This window comes from Leptonychotes weddellii, chromosome 9, assembly GCF_054177405.1.
Source record: "Leptonychotes weddellii isolate Sample4059 chromosome 9, ASM5417740v2, whole genome shotgun sequence".
NCBI lineage: Eukaryota > Metazoa > Chordata > Mammalia > Carnivora > Phocidae > Leptonychotes > Leptonychotes weddellii.
The window spans coordinates 95,514,546-95,538,260 of NC_138377.1; the positions used below are offsets into that span (position 1 = coordinate 95,514,546).

Sequence of the window (23,715 nt, forward strand, 5' to 3'; positions counted from 1 at the left end):
TAGTATGAGGTGTTATACAGTATTGCTTATAGCTATTTTAGTTGCACTTATATCATTTTAAATACAGTTTATGAACGTTGTACTACTCCATTATATTATTACTTTATCTTCAGTGATATTTATAGTATCAATTTAAAAGCAGTAAAACTTCATGAAAAGTAGCTTAAACACAAGGATTTTGATAAACAAAAGCTTCCAGTTTTTAAAAGCAAATCATGGGAGCTGTACTTCTTAGAGATTTGAAGTTTTCGTATTGTTGTTGATGATAGAATTATGAACCTTATAAACTCAGTATTTTTTAGTTAACCTAAATACATAAATCTATTTGAATTCATCTTATGAAAAGAGATATGTCATTAGATATATGATCATTATATGCTTTAGTGATTCATGGACCTTGTTACATACATGCTTTGTAATGTATGAATTATTTAGTAAGAAAAATCACAATAATTTTGTTGTTACTCAAAAATTTATGGGTTGGCAGAAACAATTATGCAGCCCCTGAAGCTGGTATGTTAAGGTAACATCATTAACACTACGTAGTATGATTTTTTTAGTAGTTACTTGATATAACCTTTACTGTTTCTGCTAGAATATATCAGTAATTTTATAACAATCTGTCTGTAAAGAGAACATTGAATTTATTAACCACAAAGTGATTCATTTTGCTCTATTTTCATATAAGTGCATAATTTAAAATCAGACCTAAAAAAGTTGTCTACCCTAAAGGAGGAATAAAAAAAATACAAATGAAAATCAATACTCCAGTAAATAGATTAAAAATTTTTTAAATTTTAACTCCACTTAATAAAAATGGATATTTCTATTTCAAAAAATAAATACGTTTAAGAAGTGAATGAGGGGTGCCTGGGTGGCTCAGATGGTTGAGCATCTGCCTTCGGCTTGGGTCATGGTCCCGGGGTCCTGGGATCGAGCCCTGCATCAGGCTCCCTGCTCAAGTGGGGAGCCTGCTTCTCCCTCTCCCTCTGCCATTCTCTCCACTTGTGCTCTCTGGCTCTCTCTGTCAAATAAATAAATAAAATCTTAACGGAAAAAAAAAGATTTAAGAAGTGAATGAAAGTCCATGAAGATAGGAGATTATCTCATAACCTTTCTTTACGTATGATATTAAGGCCCTTTCTGTGAGATGAAGCCAAAATTATAGTTTCTTGTGCTTTCAGTTCTCCAGATTTATAAATGAAGGAACCAAGAATTTTAAAGTTGGAATATAAATCTAAATAGTGTCACCTAATTTTAGATTACATTTAAAAATCAATAGTCATTCATTCATCCTCCAAATACTTTTGCATTGACCACGTTGAAGGCAAATTTTAGTAATTTTACTTGTCAACAAAATCTAGCAGTTCTGAATCTATGTACAGGGTCCGTTCAAGCCATACTGGGGAAAAAAAAAAAAAACAGCCTCTGTACATAACTGGATGAGAACTACATCTTACTAATTTTGTGTTCACAACATTTATCATATAATGAAGACTTTGTGTGGAATGAATGTGTGATATTCAAAATTAAAAATAAAACTTGTCTTCATCTTTAAGAGCTTCAAGAAAAGGATACGTACCTGGAGATAATATGAATTATTTGCAAGAACAGCAACAAGTTTTGAAATACCTCACATGTAATGAATTAACGTACACTGTTCTATGTATTCTGAAAAACGAAAGACTTGAATCTTGTAATATCCTTTTGAGGCATTTCAAAAGGTGCTGTCTGTCTTCTCATTTTAAAGTCAAATGAAATGATATGCAGAAGTAAATGAAGTGAAACATTAAACAGAAAGTACTAGGATCAGTTAGACTTACTCATTTTAAATAGAACTATAAACAATATGTTGGTAACTAGGAGACAAGAACATTTCAATTGACTTGGCCAAACATGAAATGGGCTACCTCTTGAGGCAGTGAGTCCTGCTGTTGGATATGTTCAGAGAGGCTGTGTGACAATTCCTTAGGTAGACATGGAGAGAATTCTTGAATTAGACTGAGAACTGGATTGGTGATTTTGTAAGTTTCCTTTAATTCTGAAATTGTACTTCATTCTTGCATGCCTATTTCTGATTCCCAATCATGCTATTTAGTTTGGTGTTTATCACTGTTCTACTGTGTGTAATACAGAAGACCTTGTTCTGAAGATAAAATATATGGTTTAAGTTCTTGTCATACCATTACCAGCTAAATGACAGAGAAAAATTAGAGCTTTCTAAATCTTAACTGTCTTCATGTATACAATAAGGAGTTTATCGAACACTTACATAGCATTTATTTGTGCCAGGTCCTAGACTATGCACTCTATACATATTAACTCACTTAATCCTCTCTTAACAACCCAGTGAGTTAGGCACTGTTTTGATGCCTATGTTTTAGTTGTGGAAACCAAGAAGTCTTACCCAAGGTCACACATGGTGAGTGTTAGTCCAACCCCTGCAGTCTGTCTACAGAGTCCATCGTCTGAACCTACAATGCATAGGACAATTTTGTCACATAATGGATGTTCAGGGGTTTATCTGTGCTCATTTTTGTTCATGCCTCTTCATATTCTTCTTTTTTAAAAACTAAAGGATATTAGGCAACATGAAGAAAATGTTTATTGTTTAGTTGTTATTGCTATTATAAATTGTACAATTATATCTTTTTACAATTAAAATTTCCAATACATTATTGCTGGTGTGTGGAAACACAGCTTACTGTAAAAAAATTTTTTTGAAATAATTTTATTATTTTTTAAAAGACTTTTTATTTATTTATTTGAGTGAGAGAGAGAGAGAGAGCATAAGCTGGGGGAGGAGCAGAGGGAGAAGTAGACTCCCCGCTGAGCAGGGAATCTGATGCAGGACTCCATCCCAAGACCCTGAGATCAAGACCTAAGCCAAAGGCAGATGCTTAACTGACTGAGCCACCCAGGTGCCCATGAAATAATTTTAGATTTACAGAAAAATTGCAAAGGTATTAGAGAGTTCCTATATATGATACCTCACCCAGATTTCCCTAATGTTAGCCCCTTACATAACTTAGTTGTCAAAACTAAGAAGTCAAAGAAGTCAACATTGGTACATTATTACTAACTGAACTGCGGACTTCACCAGTTTTCATTATTGTTCTTTTCCTGTTCCAGGATTCCACTGAGGGTCTCACAATGTATTCGGTCATCGTGTCTTCTTAGTCTTCCCAGGTCTGTGACAGTTTCTTTGTTTTTTGTGTTTTATGACCTTGACAGGTTTTTTTTTTTAAGATTTTATTTATTTATTTGAGAGAGAGAAAGTGAGAGAGAGAGAGAGCGCATGAGAGGGGGGAGAGTCACAGGGAGAAGCAGACTCCCTGCTGAGCAGAGAGCCTGACATGGGGCTCAATCCTGGGACTCCGGGATCATGACCTGAGCCAAAGGCAGACACCCCACCAACTGAGCCACCCAGGTGCCCCAACCTTGACAGTTTTAAGGAGTACTTGTCAGGTACCTTGTAGAATGTCCCTCAATTTGGGTTTGTCTGATGTTTTTCTCATGATTAGATCGGGGCTATGAGTTTTGGGGAGAAGACCACAGAGGTCAACTGCCCTTCTTACTGCCTCATATTAGAGAGCACATGATACCAACATGACCTATTACTGGGGAAGTTAACCTTGATCATTTGTTTAAGATGGTGTCTTGCTAGGTTTCTCCACTGGGAAGTTAAGAGTTTTCATCCTCTGTTCTAATCATATTCTTTTATTTATTTTATTTATTTATTTTTTTAGAGAGAGAGAGTGTGTGTGTGTACACATGTGAGGGGGGAGGGGCAGAGGGGGAGAGAGAGAGAGAGAGAGAGAATCTTAAGCAGACTCCACCCCCAGCGCAGAACCCAACATGGGGCTTGATCTCATGACCCTGAGATCATGATCTGAGCTGAAATCAGGAGTGGGACGCTTAACCGACTGAGCCACCTAGGCGCCCCACGTCATATTCTTTTAAATCAAAATTAATCAGCAACTATTTGAGTGTTATACATAAGGGCCCACAGTAGGCCCTGAAGAAGATAAGTGGAATTCTCGAGCATAGGAGGGAATCAATGTTTGCTATAAAATTTGTAGTTCACTGGGAGTCCATAATGGTTGTTATTCTTGATGGTGGTGGTAGCAAAGCAAAGGAGCAAGTGAGGCTTACGATAGGCAAGGAATGTACATGGCAGTTGCATTCCTATTACTCAATCCACCTTGCCTTCAAAATCCATTCATTCACTCAACAGATATTATTAAAGTGCCCGCTGTGTGCCAGGTACTATTTTAGGTGCTAGGGACATGGCAGCGAATAAAGACACACACAGTTCCCCTCCCTCATTACCTTAGAGTTTAGTGGAGAGACAAACAAATGAGTGAAACCCCTGATATGTTAGTGATAAGTGCTAGGAGAAAAATAAAAGAGCTTGTATCTATGGGTGGAGTGGGTTTGGGACTGGTTTGTAATTTCCATAGTGTGTGCTAAAGGAAGGCTGCAGCTAGAAGGTGACATTTAAGTCGAGACCTACAGAATGTGCTCTTCTGGGGAGGGCATCCATGGGCGTTCAGAATGGTCCAGCATTTGACATACCGTCGCAGGCTGTCCTACAATACAGCTTCTAACAAAACTAGACTGTCCAGAACCCCTGATAATAGAATTTTTTACCTTTATACCAACAAGGTTGGGAAAGCACCAAAATCTCCATGTAGCCTATGCCCAGGCTGACTTTAAGGAGTTCGTGCAGTGAGACCTAAAGTCCTTATGAGGTTGTCTAAAACAGAAAAACATGTCAGCAGGGCCTATGGTGGTTCCATGTATGCTAAGTGTGTTCGAGACAGGATCAAGCATGCTTTCCTTATCAAGGAGCAGCAAATCATTGTGGAAGTGTTGAAAGCACAAGCACAGAGTCAGAAAGCTAAAAAAAAAAAAAAAAGAAAGAAAGAAAAAGAAAAAAGAAGCCATTTTTGAGTAATAAAATAATAACAACAACAGCAAAAGACCTGCAGAATGTGAGGCAGTGAGCCATCTGGATACCAGGGCTAAGAGCAATCCAGGCAGGGGGAATGGCAAATGCAAAGGCCCTGAGGTGGAATGCCTGATGTGTTCAAGGAACAGTGAGAAGGAGGCTGGTGTGAATGAGGGAGAGTAGTAGGAGATGAGGTTTGAGGGTCCAGAAAGTATCAGGAGCAGAATGTGCAGAGTTTTATAGGTCAAGGAAAGGACTTCATTTTTTACCCTGCACAAGTTAGGAAGCCATCTGGAGAATTTTAACCAAAGGAGTGACTTGATCTAACCTTGGCAACTAGGTTGAGAATAGAGTAGTAGCAAAGGTGGAAACAGAAGATTAGGAAAAAAAAGCAAGGGTAGTTTGAACTGGGGTAGCAGCTGTGAAGTGGTAGGAAGGAGTCAGATTCTGGGTTAAGAACTCAAGATTTAGAGCAAGGTAAAAAGAGATTAAAGAAAACCTCTGTGATTTACAATAGCAAAATGGATTTTCCTCATTAAAAAAAATATCACTTTACAACAACAACCATAAATAACCCGCTTTAAAACTGGGCAAAGGGGGGAGCCTAAGTGGTGTAGTCAGTTAAGTGTCCAGCTCTTGGTTTTGGCTGGGGTCATGATCTCAGCACTGTGAGACAGAGCCCTGTGTTGGATTCTGCACTCAGCACTCAGCATGGGCTCTGCTTGAGATTCTCTCTCCCTCTCTCTGCCCCTCCTGCTCATGATCTCTCTCTCTCTCTCAAACAAATAAATAAATCTTTTTTAAAAAATGGGCAAAGGAATTAAATAGACGGTTCCCCAAAGAAGATATATAAATGGACAACAGGCATGTGAGAAGATGCTCAACATCACCAATCACTAGGGAAATGCACATTGAAACCACAGTGAGATACCACCTAACATCCAATAGATGGCTAATATAAAAAATACAGAAGATAGCAAGTGTTGGTGAAGGTGTGGAGAAATTGGAACCCTCGTGCATTGCTGGTGGGAATGCAAAATGGTGCAGTCATTGTGGAAAACAGCATGGTGGTTCCTCAAAATATTAAAAATAGAATTACTATATGATCCAGCAATTCCACTTCTGGGTACATACCTATCCAGAAAAATTGAAAGTACAAATTGAGTTGGTTTTCCCCATAGTACTATGAATTAAAAAGCTGTTTAACAAATGATAGGTTCATAGAAAATTTCTAGTTTTGTGGTCTATTTTCTCAAATAATAGGAAATGAACTTACAATGAAACGTACATGGGGACCTTGGGCACACTGTTTACTTTTCACGGGACTGAGGTGCAGGTGGAAAAGGGCAATTTCAGAATATCTGGAGCATCTGATTAAATGAATTTCTACCTAAGCTATTAATCTACAATAACTAAAAAGAGATAATTTATCTCCTACAGGGACTTTCAAATTAAATTTAAAAGAAATTCAGGCAGAGAAAACTCTGCACAAAATTTTTTGGTATTATACTGAAACTAATCAACATTTAAATTATTTTTTCTCTCGCGTGACTAAACTGAGTGTTAGGGGGAAACTGCCACTCCTCTCCCGCGAAGTTTATACAAAATTCAGCACCCAAAAGTAAAGCGACATGTGCCCCTTTATTAGCAGATTATGGACCAACCTACACGTTGCAATTTGTAAACAAACTTTTATCTAGGCACCATAGATCAACACAATTATGCACTTTAAAATGAGGTTAACAAGGCATTTAAAAACAACCCAGGGTTATTGCTACTGGCCTGAGGTATCACCGATTGCGTAAACATTGCTATCTAGTTGAAAATTTATGGACGAGACCGGATATTTTCTGCAACGATTTAATAATAGAACATGATGCCACTACTGCAGCTGTCCCCTGGCAGTTGAACTCTTCCCTGGTTTTCTTAACTGTTGCTTTTTTTTTTTTTTAAAGATTTTATTTATTTATTTGAGAGAGAGAGAATGAGAGAGAGCACATGAGAGGGGGGAGGGCCAGAGGAAGAAGCAGACTCCCCGCCGAGCAGGGAGCCCGATGCGGGACTCGACCCAGGGACTCCAGGATCATGATCTGAGCCGAAGGCAGTCGCCCAACCAACTGAGCCACCCAGGCGCCCTTAACTGTTGCTTTTGAACAGAGGGATGTTTACTATTTCAGGGCAATCGTGGGGTAAAACAAAAAGAATTCATACACTCGTGGCTAATACGAGAGGAAGACGATGACCTTCCGCATGTGTGGCGTGTAAGAAGGAAGAGAAAAAGACAAGCACTTTTTTAGTTCTTGCCTTGCTCTTGCTAATTTGATGCACAAACCCCGTCAAGGTAGACGGCTTGACAAAGTAGGGATAAAGGAGAGCTGCACTTCTTTCTGGGGCTGCCGCAAACGGTACGCAATTTTGTGTCGTCAATTGGCTTTTGGCGGACCCAGTCCCAGTTCAGTTTCGTCCTTCGTTTGTTAGATGGTTTCACCTGGCCGCCTTTAACGAGGGTCGGGAAAGGCAAGGACCGTCACTCGGTCGCCGCGGGCGGCCACAGAACGACGGAGGTCTGCCGACTAGGCAAGCCCCGCCGGCCCTCAAGCCGGTCCCCGCACTTTGCGCGCACTCCCCGGGTCCCGCCCGCCCCGCCGCGGGGGCGGGGCTGGCCGGGAGCTGCCCTCTTCCAACATGGCGCCGCGGGAGGCGGGTCCCTCTCGCCGGCTCCCGGGGTTCCGGTGCCGTGCGTTTTGGTTCCGGAGTAACAGTGCCCTCGCCGCGCCTTCCTCCTCCTCCTGCCGCCGCCGCTGCCGCCGCAGCCGGAACGTTCGGCCTGGGGCGGCCGGGTTTGAGCCCGTGCGCGCCGCGCCCTCTCAGTCGGGGTGGGGAACAGGACTGGCTCCCCGACCCTCCCGCGGAAGGCCCTCCTCAGCTTTCTCGTGGTCTGGGGGCTCCGGGGCTCCTTCCAAACAGCTCCCGACTGAGTCCCGTCCAGTCGGGGACCCTCCACTCTCCACTAAGGAGGAGTGGACACCTGCCGCTCTGCCTCCCTAAAACGGGGTCGTCTCCTCACGCCCACACAGACGGCAGAGAGCTTCACGATCCCGTTTCGCCCAGTTTTCCAACTCCAGAACCTTCTAACCTCCGCTAGTTCCTACCGGCCCCTTCCTCCTGCTCCGTCCACGCTCACAGGGAGGCAGCTCCGACCCCATACAGCCTGGGTCTGGCTCGGTGCCTGCGGGCGTCTTCCAGACCCCTCCTTCTCTCTTTACTGCCCCCCGCACCGTCCTCCTCCCCTCGGTCCCCTTGTCACCTCTTGGAGCCCTCGCTTAACCAGGATCCAGTGGGTACTTCCTACCCCAGGATGTGAGTCCCTGTAACGTGTAATGCTGTGGCTGGCCCTTGGCCCCTTCCATGCCATGGAGAACCAGGTGCTGGTGATTCGTATCAAGATTCCAAATAGTGGCGCGGTGGACTGGACAGTGCACTCCGGGCCGCAGTTACTCTTCAGGGATGTGCTGGTGAGTGGTAATCTCAGTCTTCAAATCCCACTGAGGAGGGCGCAGGGATTTGTGGGGTAGTCAGCACCTTATCCACTGAATCTGAGCCTGGTGGCCCGAGCTAGTGGCGGTGGCCATTGCTGGCCTCCTGTGAGGGCAGTTTTATTGCTTCAACGACAGCATTGATTAATTGCATGTACTGAAATCTGGCAATTGTGCAGGGCCCTGGGGAAATAGAGATGAATCAGATTGAACCCCTGCCCTCAAGGAGCTCACAGCCTGGACTGGGACGTACACACAGAAGCAACCAACTGGATGCAAAAAGCTGAGTCTAGAAGTTTTTTCCCGAAGTGTTTCTCAGAATGTCCCTGGCCAGATTCCAGCCATGCCTTTCTACCGAGTTCCCTGAACTTGTTGACTCCTGGAGAAAGGGAAACTAGGCAGCTTGAATTTGCCATGTTTCAGCAAACCTAAGGTGTCATTTTTTAAAGATACTATTTTATGTACCATTCAGAAAAAATACTGCCCGTTTAACTGTGACCTGCTGCACATTATACAAAAGTAGCCCAATTTCAGAGATGCTAGCGTTGAGGGAAAGGGTACATCTTGGAATCAATGCTGTGTCATTACTCTCAGGATACTCGGAACATATTTCAAATAAAGTCATGGGATGTAAGAGCAGAGTGTAATCTTGGCGGTGGCCTGTTGAGACCTCTTACCTTTTTTGAGATAGTTACTGAGGAGCAGTGAGGCGGAATGGCTTTTCCAAAACTGTGTTGCTCCTGAGTGGGAGAGTCAGTACCAGAACTCAGATTTCCTTACTTAGTAATTTTTTCCCACGTGCTGCGCTGCCACTTCTCATCTCTTAGCACACATTTGAGATAGCCAGAGTGCATTGTGCCCATTTTATATATTGAATGATTGAGGTATGAAAAGCAGAACTGACATACCCAGAAGCATGTTGCAGGTACCAAATCTGTGGTGTATCTTACCTGCAAGATAAGATGGGGCGGAGCAGAGGTTCTTGGGAGGAGGGAGATTTCTGATGTGATTTTTTTTTTGGTAGTCGTAGGTGACTCAATCAAAATTTGATTCCTATACCTACATTTTGAATTCTAGATTTTACTGACCACGCAGAACATAACAGATTTTCAGGTGTCTGGGCCAGGAGTCCCGAAGCTGGAGTGAGCCAGCAGCTTCCAATCTTGTACACCAGATGTTGCCCTTCCCTTTGAGTTCACACACTCACATACATATAGATTTCCTCCCTCATGACAAGGCCCAAACTTTTTAGCACAGTCCTCTAGGCCCACGTGGATTGGCTTATGCCTATCTGGCACCAGCTCCATCTCTCACCACACCCCTGGGAGGATCATGTGCTCCAGGTACATAGAACTAACCTTGAGTTCTTCCAGGCTGTCTCCACTCAGCCCCTTTCTTCAGCTGGCCAACTCCTACCTGCCATTCAGAGCCCAGCTTCACTTTTCCTCTACCTTAATCTTGGTTATGTGCCCATCCTCTGTGTTCCCACAGCTTTGCTCCAGCAGAGGTCACAGGTTTTGTCAGTTTTGTCTGTCTATCTCTTCCACTGAAATGGTAAACTTCTGGAGGAGATGGACTTTTCTGTCTCCCCTCTGTCTCTGGAGCTCCATAGCATCCTGAAAATTTTTTTTTTTTAAGATTTTATTTATTTATTTGACAGAGAGAGACACAGCAAGAGAGGGAACAGAATCAGGGGGAGTGGGAGAGGGAGAAGCAGGCCTCCCCGCCAAGCAGAGAGCCGGATGTGGGGCTCGATCCCAGGACCCTGGGACCATGACCCGAGCCGAAGGCAGAAGCCTAACAACTGAGCCACCTCAGGCGCCCCCCGAAATATTTGTTCAAATATTTCAAAGGGAGCTTCAAAGAAGATGCATGCAGTTATGGTTTTGTGGACCAGGCTCCTGGGTTTTGAATCTAGAAACATGGGTTTAATTGCAGGCAGTCCCACTAACTAGGCAAGTCACTCTGCCTCTTTTAGCCTTAGTTTCCTTACTTGTAAAATAGGGACTATACCTGTTTTCAAGACTTGCAAAGATTAAGTGGAATCATGCCTGTGATGAGAAAGATGTGAGCTTTCTTTCACTTTGCTCATTTGAAATAACAGAAAGTATTATTTAAAATAGAATGGTGCAGGGGCACCTGGGTGGCTCAGTCAGTTAAGCGTTTGTCTTCGGCTCAGGTCGTGATCCCAGGGTCCTGGGATCGAGCCCCACATTGGGCTCCCTGCTCAGTGGGGAGCCTGCTTTTCCCTCTCCCCTGCCCCTGCTGTGTTCCCTCTCTCGCTGTCTCTCTCTCAAATAAATAAACTCTTTAAAAAAAAAAAAAATAGAATGGTGAGATGTTTAAAAACACAAACTCTGGGCCAGACTCCCTGGGTTTAAATTGCAAGCCTTACCAGACTCACTTTGGGCAAGTGTCTTCTCTGTCTCAGTTCTTCATCTGTAAAAAAAAAAAAAGTGGAGAGTGGGAGATAAAAATAGTGCCCACCTGATGGAGTATGAGGACTACTAGAGTAGATATACATAAAGCACTTAGAACAATCTGGAATGTAGTAAGTGCTTTATAAGTATTGTTATAACATAAGGGACAGGGCCTGGGTCTTCTGCTTCTCAAGCATCTCTCAATGGTTCCTTGGCTCCAGGCTGACTGGCCTTAAAGCAAACTTTGCACAAATGGTCCCACCATCTAGAGCTCAGAGTGCCATGTGTCTTCTCACATGCGCATGCACAGGTAAGCCCAGGTGGAGCATGCTTTGCAGGAAGGCCTGATGAAGGTCTCTTAGCAATGGGTGCTGTGCTATCTCTTATGCTCTTAATAGCAGGCTCTATGAACTGCACGCCCAGATCCTGGTGGACACCTGTGATCTCTTCTCTAGGGTCACCTCATTTTCATCAAGAGATTGGCAAAAACCACAGATACATCAGCATCTTTGGCTTAGAGCCTTAAAATTTAAAGCCTAATGAAATTTGGAAGCATCCCTGTCATCTAATATAACTTCACCCCAGTTTTCAAATGAGGGAGCATGAACCCCAGAGGGGGAAGATGCTAAAGCCACACAGCTCATTTTGGGCCACACCAGAAACAGAAGCCAGAAGCAGTTTGTGGTCACTGAGTCATCTGTACCTGAGCATGTTTTGGATGTGGGGTTGCAGTTGAGGGCTCTTGTCACAGCTCCATCAAAAGGCTGGGAGACCCTTGAGAAGTCACTCGGCCTCTCTGGGTCTTTGTCCTGCATCTGAATAATTAGAGACTGGCTGGTCTCCGAGGACAGAGACATTTGGTGATCTGTTTTTCAGCTTTCTGTTCTGTGTTCTGTTCCTTGTAGAAACAGCCCCCAGTTTTGGGAAGATTGTGCAGGAGATCTCAACTACTCAGTGGGAAGAGAGAATGTTCCTCTTATTCTTCTTGCTATATCAATCCTGTCTCCCAAGTCCCAGCTCAGATTTCCTCTCATCTGTGAAATTTTTGTCTAAACTGAGTCTTTGATTTTTTCCTGCCTCCTGAGTTAGCAAATACTTATTTGCTATTTATGTCTTTTGTTTGCTCTTATACTATAAGTGCTCTATTTTGTTACTCTTTTAGGTTTGTCTTTATCTCTGACCAGACTAGCATCTTTCTAAATCTTATTCTTCTATAGCCTACCGCTTTGTGATCTTTATGCTCCTGGCCTGTTGTAGATGCTTAGTTATACTTTTGGCCCATCATATAGTTGATGGATTTATTAAAAGCACAGAGAAGAAAAGGATCAAGAAGTGTTCACCATTAAGATATTTAAATTTAAGTTTTCTTTTGAAACCTTCTTTAGGTAAATGTTATGTTGGGAATAAGACAGGTGTTTTTTTGGGGGGGGAATAAGTCACTTAAAATATAACTGGAAAATTTATGTAAAATTATTAAAGGTGCCCTGCTTAGAAATAACCAGTAGGTATTAACTAATTTTGAAGCTTTTTAGCTCTTTGGCATTATGATAAGCCCCACTTTATTTGCTTTAACAAAATAAGATTGTTGGTTGTGTTCACATGGTTCTCATGATTCTCTCAAGCAAGTTTGCTTTTTCTTTCTCCTTTTCCCCACATTAGGTGTAAAACCTATGTGGCTCCTTGATTATGTTGATGCGCAAAGGATGCCATTGCTGCCAAGCAAGGTTTTCAGCTAGTCATTAGAAATTTGCTGCTTGATGGGTTCTGCTATTCATAAGTAGGAAGGATCCTAAATTAGGTTGCGATTACTATAGAGTTCACATCTCAAGATTGAGGTGGTCAGAGTTCCCTTGAAGTAACCAGAGGTAACCTCAACTTGGAGGGTTGAGGGTGGAGTCCCCCAGCTTGTTTTTAACTACACACCCAGCTAGAAAAGGTCCTCAGTAAATGCTATCGAAGGATGATGTAGGTGAATGAATGACCATCCACCCATCCTTGGGTGCTGAAATTTAGGGTTTCGTTGTGAGGTAAGCTTTGTGACGTTCCAGTCATCAGTGACTTGTTTTATTTAATAGACACTCATGTGGCGCTTACCGCGTGCTAGACACTCTTCTACGCACTTTACAAATCTGAACTCATTTAGTCCTATGAGGTAAGTACAGTTACGATCTCATTTTACACAGAAGGAAACTGAGGCGCAGAGAGATTCAGTCACTCAGCTACTGAATGGCAGAGCCAAGGTCCAGCCTTAGCAGTTCGGCTCTAGTCCACATAGTCAGGCTTTATGCTAGCTGCCTGTATAGTATATTCCATACTCGCTCTACAGTTTCCATTTACCTGGCAATAAATACTTTCTGCCTATAAGTGTATAGGATTTCTTTAACACTAAAATTTTTTAGAACTACTTCCTCAGAGTTGATGTTTCATTTGCTAAGACTAGAATCAGAAGGAAAAAAATCACCTCCTTTGGCTCTAATGAGCGAGGGCTGCCTCAGATAGCTCTCTTTGATCAATTTTATATGCACAGATTTATTTTTCAGGAAAAAAAAAGGCACTGTAGAGGCAAGGCTATTATGCAAATTTCCACTGCAGCAAAAGCTTCTAAAGAACTGCCTTTGGAAGGAAGTTGCAGCCGCCACTCTGCTAAGTGCCCCACTTGGAAGGGCTGTGGGCTCCCTGCTGAGAACTACTGCAAGCCGCTTTGTCAGCCGGCTGCCTGGTGCCAGTTCCTGGCAGAGTCCAGGAGGGACGCTGTGGCAGAGCTCCCCAAGAGCAGTGAGGTTTGCAGACCATTTGGGTTAAGCTGGACGTAATGGAGGGTCACTTTTCCCAGAACTGGCTATTTCTTGAAGATGTTCCATGCCTCTCTAACTAAGCTGTCTCTGTAGACTGATTTTCAAGATTGCAACTTTATGGGTTCATTTAAACATGGATATCAGATTATATACCTTAAACAAAATTTTTTTTGTAGGCTAGATTAACTCTGTTCTGGTGTCATTAAGTGTATGTTTTCCAGTTGCTTAAGAGTAAAGGTTGATAAAAATTGTATCAAATGTAGTGCTATAGGTTAATATCATCATTGGAATAATATATCATGGAAACTTGTTTTTTTTAACTCTCTGCACTATGAATACAAGGCGAGATGTTGCTAGTTATTATCAGAAACTACATTTGTTGTCTACAATGTGCTAGGCTAACTTCTGCTTATTATTTAATTGCATTACCTCTGTGAGTATTACTAGACCCATATTGGAGGATAATCAAATAGATGCTCAGAGAGGTTAAGTAATTTGTTTGCAGTCACACAACTAGTAAGTAGAGAGCTGAGATTCAAACCCAGCCTAGTCTGACTCCTAAACACCTTTCTATTGGTAGTATATTCCACAGCCTTCCATAGAACAAACTGTGTGTTTTTTAAATACACAGTGTGTATACGCTGTTGAATCAAGAGTGAAAGATTATGATATTAATACAGACTAGAGGGGCACCTGGGTGGCTCAGGCGTTAAGCGTCTGCCTTCGGCTCAGGTCATGATCCCAGGGTCCTGGGATCGAGCCCCACATTGGGCTCCCCGCTCAGCAGAAAGCCTGCTTCTCCCTCTCCCACTCCCCCTGCTTGTGTTCCCTCTCTCGTTGTGTCTCTGTCTGTCAAAAAATAAATAAAATCTTAAAAAAAAAAAAAAATACAGACTAGATTTGGTAAAGAACCACCTCCCCCGCCCCAGTCCCCAAATAGAGATTTAAACTCTGGGCTTACATTGCTGGGCTAAGTGTGATTATGAGCTAATGTTTTTATAGTTTATGCCAACATTTCAAAAATCTTTTTCAGGTTCTCATATTTCCTCTAGGATTTGCCACATGTTAGCAATAAAGAAGATGGCTAATTGTGTTTCTTTATTCTTTCTTTGTTTAGGATGTGATAGGCCAGGTTCTGCCTGAAGCAACAACCACAGCATTTGAATGTAAGTCTGGCTTGTATACTTTCTTGACTATTCCTTTCTGCAGTAATTTTTCAAAGGGTTTATGGGTTGCATTACTTTAGAAACTGACAAGTACAGATTATTTATGATCATCATATGGTACATTTAAATATTTATAAATTAATGCAAGTTTAATGATGATACTGAACTGAGTAATATTTTCTTATTTAATCATATCTTGGGTGTGCATATTTCTATAATATAGCTTTAATTACCAACATGACCTTTATCTGCTCTTGCTCCTCAGTGTAATACTATTGTGGGACAAAATGAAACGTGTAAACTACCTGTAGGCCAGTGATTATTGATTAAGAAATTGTAATCCATTGCTGCTTTAAAACAGCAACAGACTAGAACTTTAAGTGAGCATTGCATGGAATAATTCTGTTTTAGTGGGGCTTGGTGTGGCTGGTACATGATGACAGTAGCCCTTCAGGTCTTGAGTCCTTCCTCCTTCCCTCCCCTCCCCCCCCACCCCCGCAGTTGGCTTGGGGATTGGGAGGGGCAGGATGGACTAGAAAACTAGTTTTGACATGAGCCAGGTCATTGCAGGGGATGTTAGGGTTTGGGAATGTTAAGATGAGGGTTTAGTTCATAGAAAGGGGCTCTGGTGTTGAGAAGGATAGAGTAGGATTTTTAGTTGTGGTTCCTGTCTTTTCTTTTGAAGGTGAGGGCCATTTTTCCCTGAGAAAATGTACGGTTTCTCCACATTATAGTTTATTTGTTGTTCTTGGTTTTTAAGCAGATGGTTAATGACAGTGAGCACAGTGTCCTCTCTTTTATTTATGTTCTCTTTGGAGGACAATTTGACAATATATTACCAGTATTATTACCAGAATATAAAATGTGCAAAACCTTTGATTCAGCAGCTTCACATTTAGGAAGCTTTTCAACAGAGATACCTGCCCATGTGTTGAATGCCCTTCAAACAAAATATTCATTGTGGAATTATTTTTAATCGGAGAAAATTAGAGGAAAGCTAAATGCCTAGAATAGTGGATTCATAAGTTATCCATTATCTGAAGCAGCAACCAATTGAACAGCAGCTAAAAAGAATGAGTAAGGATTTTATGCATTGGCATGGGAATAGATTTCCATGATACATTGTTGAATAAACAAATAGTATGTATGGTATGACCCCATTTTGTAACATAGCTAATCCCTGTGCCTCCCTGCTTCGTGTCTATATTGAGAGACAAGGATCTGAAGAGTGCCCACCACAGTGCCTTGCAGTGGTTCCCCCTGGAAAGTGGACTTTAGGGTTAGAATGGGGCATGGTTGGCTAAATGAGCACACTTTTTCCTTTCTCTCTTTCTCTATTATTTGAATATTTTCGACAATCATTCCATATATTTAAAAGTCACTTGCATAGAACTCTTAAAATAATTAGTATTTTATTAACCACATTGGAGTCTATATACTGTTGAAAAATGGTACATGTATCTGAAGTACATATTAGTGTTGCAAGCTCTTCAGACCCTTTTTGGGAAGTCCCTGGTGGCACCAAGGGTTTCATGGACAGGCCGATAGTAAACATCTGTCACTGTTGCCAGGTGCTGTGCTAAGAACATTCCATGGTTATCTCATTTAATTTAACCTTCGCAAGATCCCCTTGAAGTACTTCAAAGGATTGTTTTGTTTGTTTTTATTTTTTTTTAATTAAATTAAATTTTATTGAAATTCAATTAATTAACATATAGTGTCTTATTAGTTTCAGAGGTAGAGGTCAGTGATTCATTAGTTGTATATAACACCCAGTGCTCATTCTATCACATGCCCTCCTTAATGCCAATGACCCGGTTACCCCATCCCCTCACCCCCCTCCCCTCCAGCAACCCTCAGTCTGTTTCCTATGATTAAGTGTCTCTTATGGTTATTAGCTCCATTTTAGTTGAGGAAAGGACATCTCCTCTGAGCAGCTTGCTCAAAGTCTAGTGAGTGGTGAAGTGGATTTTCTCATGTAGACTCCAGAGCATGTATACATTCTCAGCCACTTTGACACTGTTCTGCAAGTTGTAATCATTCTTGAAGTCACTTATTCTGATTGTTCATAAATGTAGCAGAAAAGAAGCTTACTTTATACATCCTACTTCTTGCCCTCTGGGTCCCACAAAGTGGCTTGATGTACCTGTGCCCCACTGGCTTCCAGAGTTAGGATTCATAGTAATAACATCGATTATTCTAGCTGTCATTTATTGATGGCTTGCTCTTTGCCTGGCAGCAGACTCGATGATTTACCTAGATTGTTGCTGATCCTTACAAAAACTCTGTGAGGTAGGAAAATTATACCTTTGGGAAACTGAGGCTCAGAAACAGGAAATGATTACCAAAGTCATCAATGTGGTGGAACCAGATTTAAACATAGTTGTTTTTGACTGTGAAACATGCACTCTTTATAACCAAGTATGTTAAAAGCCTATGAAGTTTGTTAAGTATGGTTTTCATGGCTTATGGAACAGCTCTTGAATAAATAACACTTTAATCAAAGAAATATTTATGGTAATATATTTAATACTGAAAAGTATATCTAACACTAAGAGAAAAAATGTTTAAATACCTTGGTTTAAGTTCTCAGAAATGTTGTTCCTTCTTTACCGAGAAGAGGGTAGCAGCTCTATACCCATCTGTGTCTTGACCAGTTCTAGGCAAAACCAAAACCAAAAATAAAACCCCAGAACATAGACAAAATAGTAATAGTCTTTGTTTCTTTAGCTTAGATTAAAATCCTAGCCTGGCTTTTTTCATGATTGTTCTAGGATGACTTTGTGTTCTGACCCAAAGATCTGAACTAATAAATGGAATCTATGTAGAGGAAATATTTGGAAAGGTGTAGTTTGTAAGCTAATTTGCTGACATTTTTGAGCTATTTCAGTAGTGTATAGCCATGATGGAACAACTCCCAGTTAAAACTTTGAACAAAGATGTATTTATGGTAATATATTTAATATTGAAAAGTATATGTAACATGAGTTGATTTTTTTTTGCAAAAGAGATGGTATTGTATTTAGTGATATGAATTAAGCAACAAGAGAAAGGGTGTTGTCAAATTTATCAAGGAAATGAGTTGATAAGTGGAAAGGAGGGGAAAGGTAATGGTACAGATTCTGCAGTTCTGAGAAGTGCTGTCTATTGGCTGAGGCCTCTGACACCACCCCCCCCCCCCGCCCAAATGGGGTTAATCTCTCTCCACACCTTTGCTAGAGCGTTGGGCTTGCCTTCTGATGAGCTGTGTGCGTTTTTCCCTTCTTCACTAGATTTTGAATGACTTGATGACAGGTACCATGTTTTATTTCATTCTTGTTCTCTTCTTAGTACTTAGCTTAGTGCCTTGTGGGAACATCCTTGCTGAATAAAATGGAATGTTGTGTGTCCATATTCAGATGAGAATTTTAAAATTAATGTGACCTAAAGCCAAGTAAATCATTTGCTTTTTTGGATTATTTGTGCTGTTGTCCAGGCACGGGATATAAACTGGCTGGTGGTGGACCAGTCAGGCTCCAAATTCAAATTCCCACACTTGACTAAGCCCTCTGTCCTGAGAGGGCAGAGGGTCTACAGTGACTCTATTCTTTCCGGTTTCTGTTCCTGGGAATAATGTTTCCGAGGGGAGTTAGGCTGGATGAGGGGAGGCAGGCGCATTTATGCTGAATTCACCTCTTGGACTGATGGCCCTAGACCTTTTTCATGTTACCCCTTTTTGGTCCTTTTCCCCTTATAATTTGAGTGCAAATAACAATACTTTCCAATATCTAGTGTTTGATATCTTTTTTTTTTTTTAAAGATTTTATTTATTTATTTGAGAGAGAGAATGAGAGACAGAGAGCATGAGAGGGAGGAGAGTCAGAGGGAGAAGCAGACTCCCTGCCGAGCAGGGAGCCTGATGCGGGACTCGATCCCGGGACTCCAGGATCATGACCTGAGCCGAAGGCAGTCGCTTAACCAACTGAGCCACCCAGGCGCCCTGATATCTTTTTTAATTAAGAAGGTATAGATGATTTTAAAAAAGAATTTAAGCAGCATAAAATTGAAAGGAAAACTAAAAGTCCCCATTTCTCTAGTTCACCATTTAACAGCTTCTTCTGTATCCTTATGGAAGTTTTCTCTGTATGTAATATATACTATACTGCAACTAATTTCCCTTGCCTCCATTTATAGTATATATTGGACCTCTTTCCAACATCAGCATGCACAAAGCAACTTCAGTCCTTCAGATGACTACATTATACCTCATTTTATGGCCATGGCTTAATATATTTAACCTATTGATAGACTAATCTTAAGTTGTTAGCAGTTTTTTAGTATTAGAAAAAATGCTGCAGTCAGTGGCATCGCCTTATATCTTTCCACATTGTGGAAATATATTTGTAGGATAAATTCCCAGGAGTTGGAACTACTGAGACAAAGAGTACCCCTATTTTACATTTTAATAGCTATTACCATGTTGCTCTCTAAAGGGTAGAACCAATTTACACTCCCACCAACAATGTTTGAGAATGCCCATTTCTCTCTACCCTCACCAACTCTGGGTATTTTTTTTATTAGCAAACTTCCTAGTCAATGTCAGTTTGAAAGGTGGAAGAGATTACTATGTTATTGTTTTATTTTGTATCAATTATAAGTGAGCTTGAGTATCTTTTTATGTGTATTTTGGTTATTTGTATTTAATTTCTGTGAACCATTTTGTCACCTTTGCCCATTTTCCTTTTAGGTTGTAGGTTTCAAATTGATTTAAGGGCTTTCCAATATTAAGAAAACTGGGGCTTTGTCTTACATGTTAGAGCTATTTTTGTCTGGTTTACTGCTTTCAGCTTGCTTTGGTCTTTTTCCCTCTTCCTTTTTTTTCCACGGAGAAGGTGAAGTTTTTACATGGTCAGATTTATCATATTGCCCTTGTGACCTCTGGATTTTTGTCATTCTTAGGAAGGTCTTCCACATTCCAGATATTGAAAAAGCATTCATCCATATTCTTTTTTGCTCTACTTTAATAGGGTTAAGCACACACACGTTAGGTATGTATATAAATACGTACGTTCATATGTGTATTAGTGTGGGGTTTTTTTTCTGAAAAGTGCCTGCATTTTTATTACAAATGTCAGAAGATTTTAAATATTTGTACCATCTCCAGTCTATTTTGGTGAAAGGAGGAGTCAGGTGAGGAATCCAAGTTTATTTTTCAAGCACATAGACAGCTGACTCTGTACCAGTTACTGAATAATTTGTCTTTCCCCAGATGTGAGAACACTCCTGAGACGAAGCTAAATTCCGTTACCATAAAAAGGCTTGAATGTTTGCATGTGTGGGCCCTACATGTGCTGTAGGAGCTTGACATTCACATAGGCCCAGAGACCCCTGCTGATTTCCACAGTTTCATTAACAGATTAATGAGTACACCAACACACGGGGCGACACAAATCAGCTGTGCCCACTAATGAGTTTCCTGTGCATATCTGTCACATGTACTCCTCTTCCTGGATTGTGTCTAGACAGGTGACTGCTGCAGAGTGACTATTGGGCTGGAGGCACTGGGTGGTAAGTTCTTACTGGTGACTTGAAAGATGCACTGTAAGTCTATGTAGACAAGTGCTGACTTATACCTGTAAATACCACGTGGTCCCACTTTCCCATGGCACTCTGACTTCCCATATTTTGGTCTGTAGCCTTCATAAGTATCTTCACACTTGTCAAGTTGTGCCTCTGAGTTTTGGTTCATAAGATAAGGTTGTAGGTGCTGAGGGTCACATTGAGCTGCGAGGTGTTGCTGTGATGTGTTTAGAATCAGCACCATGGCAGAAGACATCAAGACCAAAATCAAGAACTACCAGACTGCCCCTTTTGACAGCCACTTCCCCAACCAGAACCAGACCAGGAACTGCTGGCAGAACTACCTGGACTTCCACCGCTGTGAGAAGGCAATGACTGCTAAAGGGGGTGATGTCTCTGTGTGCGAATGTTACCGTCGTGTGTACAAGTCCCTCTGCCCCATATCCTGGGTGTCAGCCTGGGACGACCAGCGGGCAGAAGGCACATTTCCTGGGAAGATCTGAACTGGCTTTACCCACCTCTCCTCTGTCCTCCCTCCTTCTCCCAGGGAGGTGAAGGGGGACCTGGGTGCATGGTGATCCCCACCCTGGGATTCTGAATCATGGCTTAACTAATAATAAATACTCATTGGAAAAGTGGAAAAAAAAAAAAAGATAGGGTTGTAGGATAAATCTTTATTTTATTTATGTTTTTCTTCAACCATGATCATTTTACGCTTCTCATTTCAGTTGTTTTATGAACTTCTGGAAGATTATTTTGGGTGGAAATTTTAAAACCAGCTCATCATTTTTTTTAAAGATTTTATTTTTAAGTAATCTTTACACCCAACATGGGGCTCGAATTCATAACCCCAAGATCAAGAGTCACACATTCTACCAGTTGAGCCAGCCAGGTGCCCCCAGTTCATCATTTTAAATTTGGCATAGTATGACCATTTAAAGCAAAATTACAAATTATATAAGTTGTAAATTCTTTCTTTTTTTTAAGATTTTATTTATTTATTTATTTGACAGAGAGAGACACAGTGAGAGAGGGAACACAAGTAGGGGGAGTAGGAGAGGGAGAAGCAGGCTCCCTTCTGAGCAGAGAGCCCGATGTGGGGCTCAATCCCAGGACCCTGGGATCATGACCTGAGCTGAAGGCAGACACTTAACCGACTGAGCCACCCAGGCACCCATAAGTCATAAATTCTTACAGTATAGAAAATCAGTATAGCTGATTACTGGAGAAATACCTGTAGAAGATACCCTTCATGTCCAAACAGCAAAGACAGTGTCCTTAAGAATAGTTGGGTGAGAACCCCTTTTTGCTTTGGAGAAAAGTCTAAATTATAAAATATTTGGAAATCATAAATTATTTGGAAAAAATGAAATTTCATTTTCTTAAACTGTAGTGTGTGTAAAAGATAAGTGGTTGCTTATAAGTAAAACTAGGTGGGTTAATGAAAAATTGTATCTCACAATAGTATACAGTCTAAAAGTTATTTAACAGGTAAGAGTTAATTATGCATCCTAGAATTTGAGACTATTTGAAGAGAGTTTTAATTTATTAAAATTTTGGTTTGCAGTATCATCCATGCACAAAGTCCAGATCCTTTTTAGTCTTATGAGAACAGCTGCTTATTAGTAGTCTTGTTTTTTTGCATGCGAATTAAGAAGTTCAAGTCCTTTATTCAAGAACCAGACTAGTTGTTCCTTGAGGGCACTAGACAATACTGCTCATTCTTGAGTCTCTAGAAACCCTATCATAGTACCTGGCACATAGTAGACACTCAGTATGTTTCTGGAATGCATGGATAGTTGAAGGAATGAAGGACAAGCCTTCTCTATCTCATCCATCAGAAAATCCCATTAGCTCTGGCATTAAAATATATCCAGCATATGATGACTGCTCAGAATCTCAGCTTGGTTTAGGCCACCATCACCTCTCACCTGGTCTATGATGGTGGTCTCCTAACTGGTCTCCCTGTTTCTGCTTTCGCCTCCACACAGCCTGTTCTGCACACAGCAGCCAAAGTGATCCTTTAGAAGTGAGATCACAATACTCAGCACCCTCCAGTGGTTTCCATCTTACTCAGGAGTAAGAGCCAAGTCCTTAAAATGTCCTACAAGGTCCTGCATTTTTCTCATCTGCCCCCAACTCTGCAACAGAGCTGCTTCTCTGAACTCTTCTCTTTCTCTCCCACCGCTCATGCTGTGGTAGCTACTCTGCCTTTCTTTCAGTGTCTTGAACATGCCAGGTATTCTACTTCAAGGACTTTGTATTAGCTGTTCCTTCTGCCTGGAACACCTTTCCCCAGATACCTGTGCAGCCCATCACCTCATCCCTTCAGTCTAGAGTGTAAGCTCCAAGGGGGCAATGCTTTTATAGTGGGCATTTTCATATTTGTTGGAGAGAGGAAGGGAGCAAAGAAGTGAAGAAGGAATCAGGAGGCAGGGGCATGGAGCACAATTAAAATTCATGGCCGAGAAGATTTGGCCATAGAAACTGGGACTGCGGGGCGCCTGGGTGGCTCAGTTGGTTAAGCGACTGCCTTCAGCTCAGGTTATGATCCCAGGGTCCTAGGATCGAGTCCCACATCGGGCTCCCGGCTCAGCGGGGAGCCTGCTTCTCCCTCTGACCCTCTCCCCTCTCACGCTGTTTCTCTCTCGCTCGCTCTCTAATAAATAAATAAAATCTTTAAAAAAAAAAAAAAAAAAGAAACTGGGACTGCTAGTCCTTTCCAGATCTTAGCTGTCATACCTAAGAAGGGCTCTATAAACTTGACAGCCTTTCTGGATAATTTCTTGTTGAATGTCTTTCTAACCTCTACAGTTGTGTTTGCATTTCTTTCCTCTTGTCTTGGGAAAAAGCCTTTGCTGTAGTCCTAATTGACTCACCTGGCGCTGAAGGAACGTGACAAATGACATATAATATATTGCCTTAACTTTCTGTTGCTCTTTGTAGAAGCTAGATTGTTTCTCTCGAAAGCCCACTTGAGCCCTGTCGCTGCAGTGGGTGCTGTTTGGCTGAGAGCTCCCTGGCGTCTGCTGGTTGAGTACTGTTTACCCTGATAGGTACTGTGCTTGCCATTCTGACCTCCCCTTACCTGAGGCTGCCTCTCCTCTATTGGGCCTTTATGTTCCTCGTCTTGGTTTCTCTTTCGGATTGCATGTTGCTTCAAATAAAATTGCTAACAACATATGGCCTGTTATGATTCTCTTTTCCCAAACTCTGCCATTTTGTATATTTGTGACACACTGCAGATTTTGTGAAGATTGCTTCATAATATTTGTTTACCATCTG

At 41.5% G+C, this 23,715-nt stretch overlaps 1 protein-coding gene and 2 pseudogenes across 1 annotated transcript in view; all 3 read left to right on the plus strand.

The window, feature by feature from the left end:
- Window positions 1-3,793: 3,793 nt before the first annotated feature.
- LOC145723292 (large ribosomal subunit protein eL34 pseudogene) lies at window positions 3,794-6,164 on the plus strand (annotated as a pseudogene).
- Window positions 6,165-7,704: 1,540 nt separating this feature from the next.
- MAP2K5 (mitogen-activated protein kinase kinase 5) overlaps window positions 7,705-23,715 on the plus strand; it is a 234,025-nt gene continuing 218,014 nt past the window's right edge. Inside the window, exons 1-2 of the mRNA XM_081831876.1 lie at window positions 7,705-8,469; window positions 14,823-14,871. Coding sequence (XP_081688002.1) covers window positions 8,335-8,469; window positions 14,823-14,871 — 184 coding nt within the window. The 5' untranslated portion in view covers window positions 7,705-8,334. The remainder of the gene's footprint in view (window positions 8,470-14,822; window positions 14,872-23,715) is intronic.
- Window positions 20,591-21,065, plus strand: LOC102739825 (cytochrome c oxidase subunit 6B1 pseudogene; annotated as a pseudogene).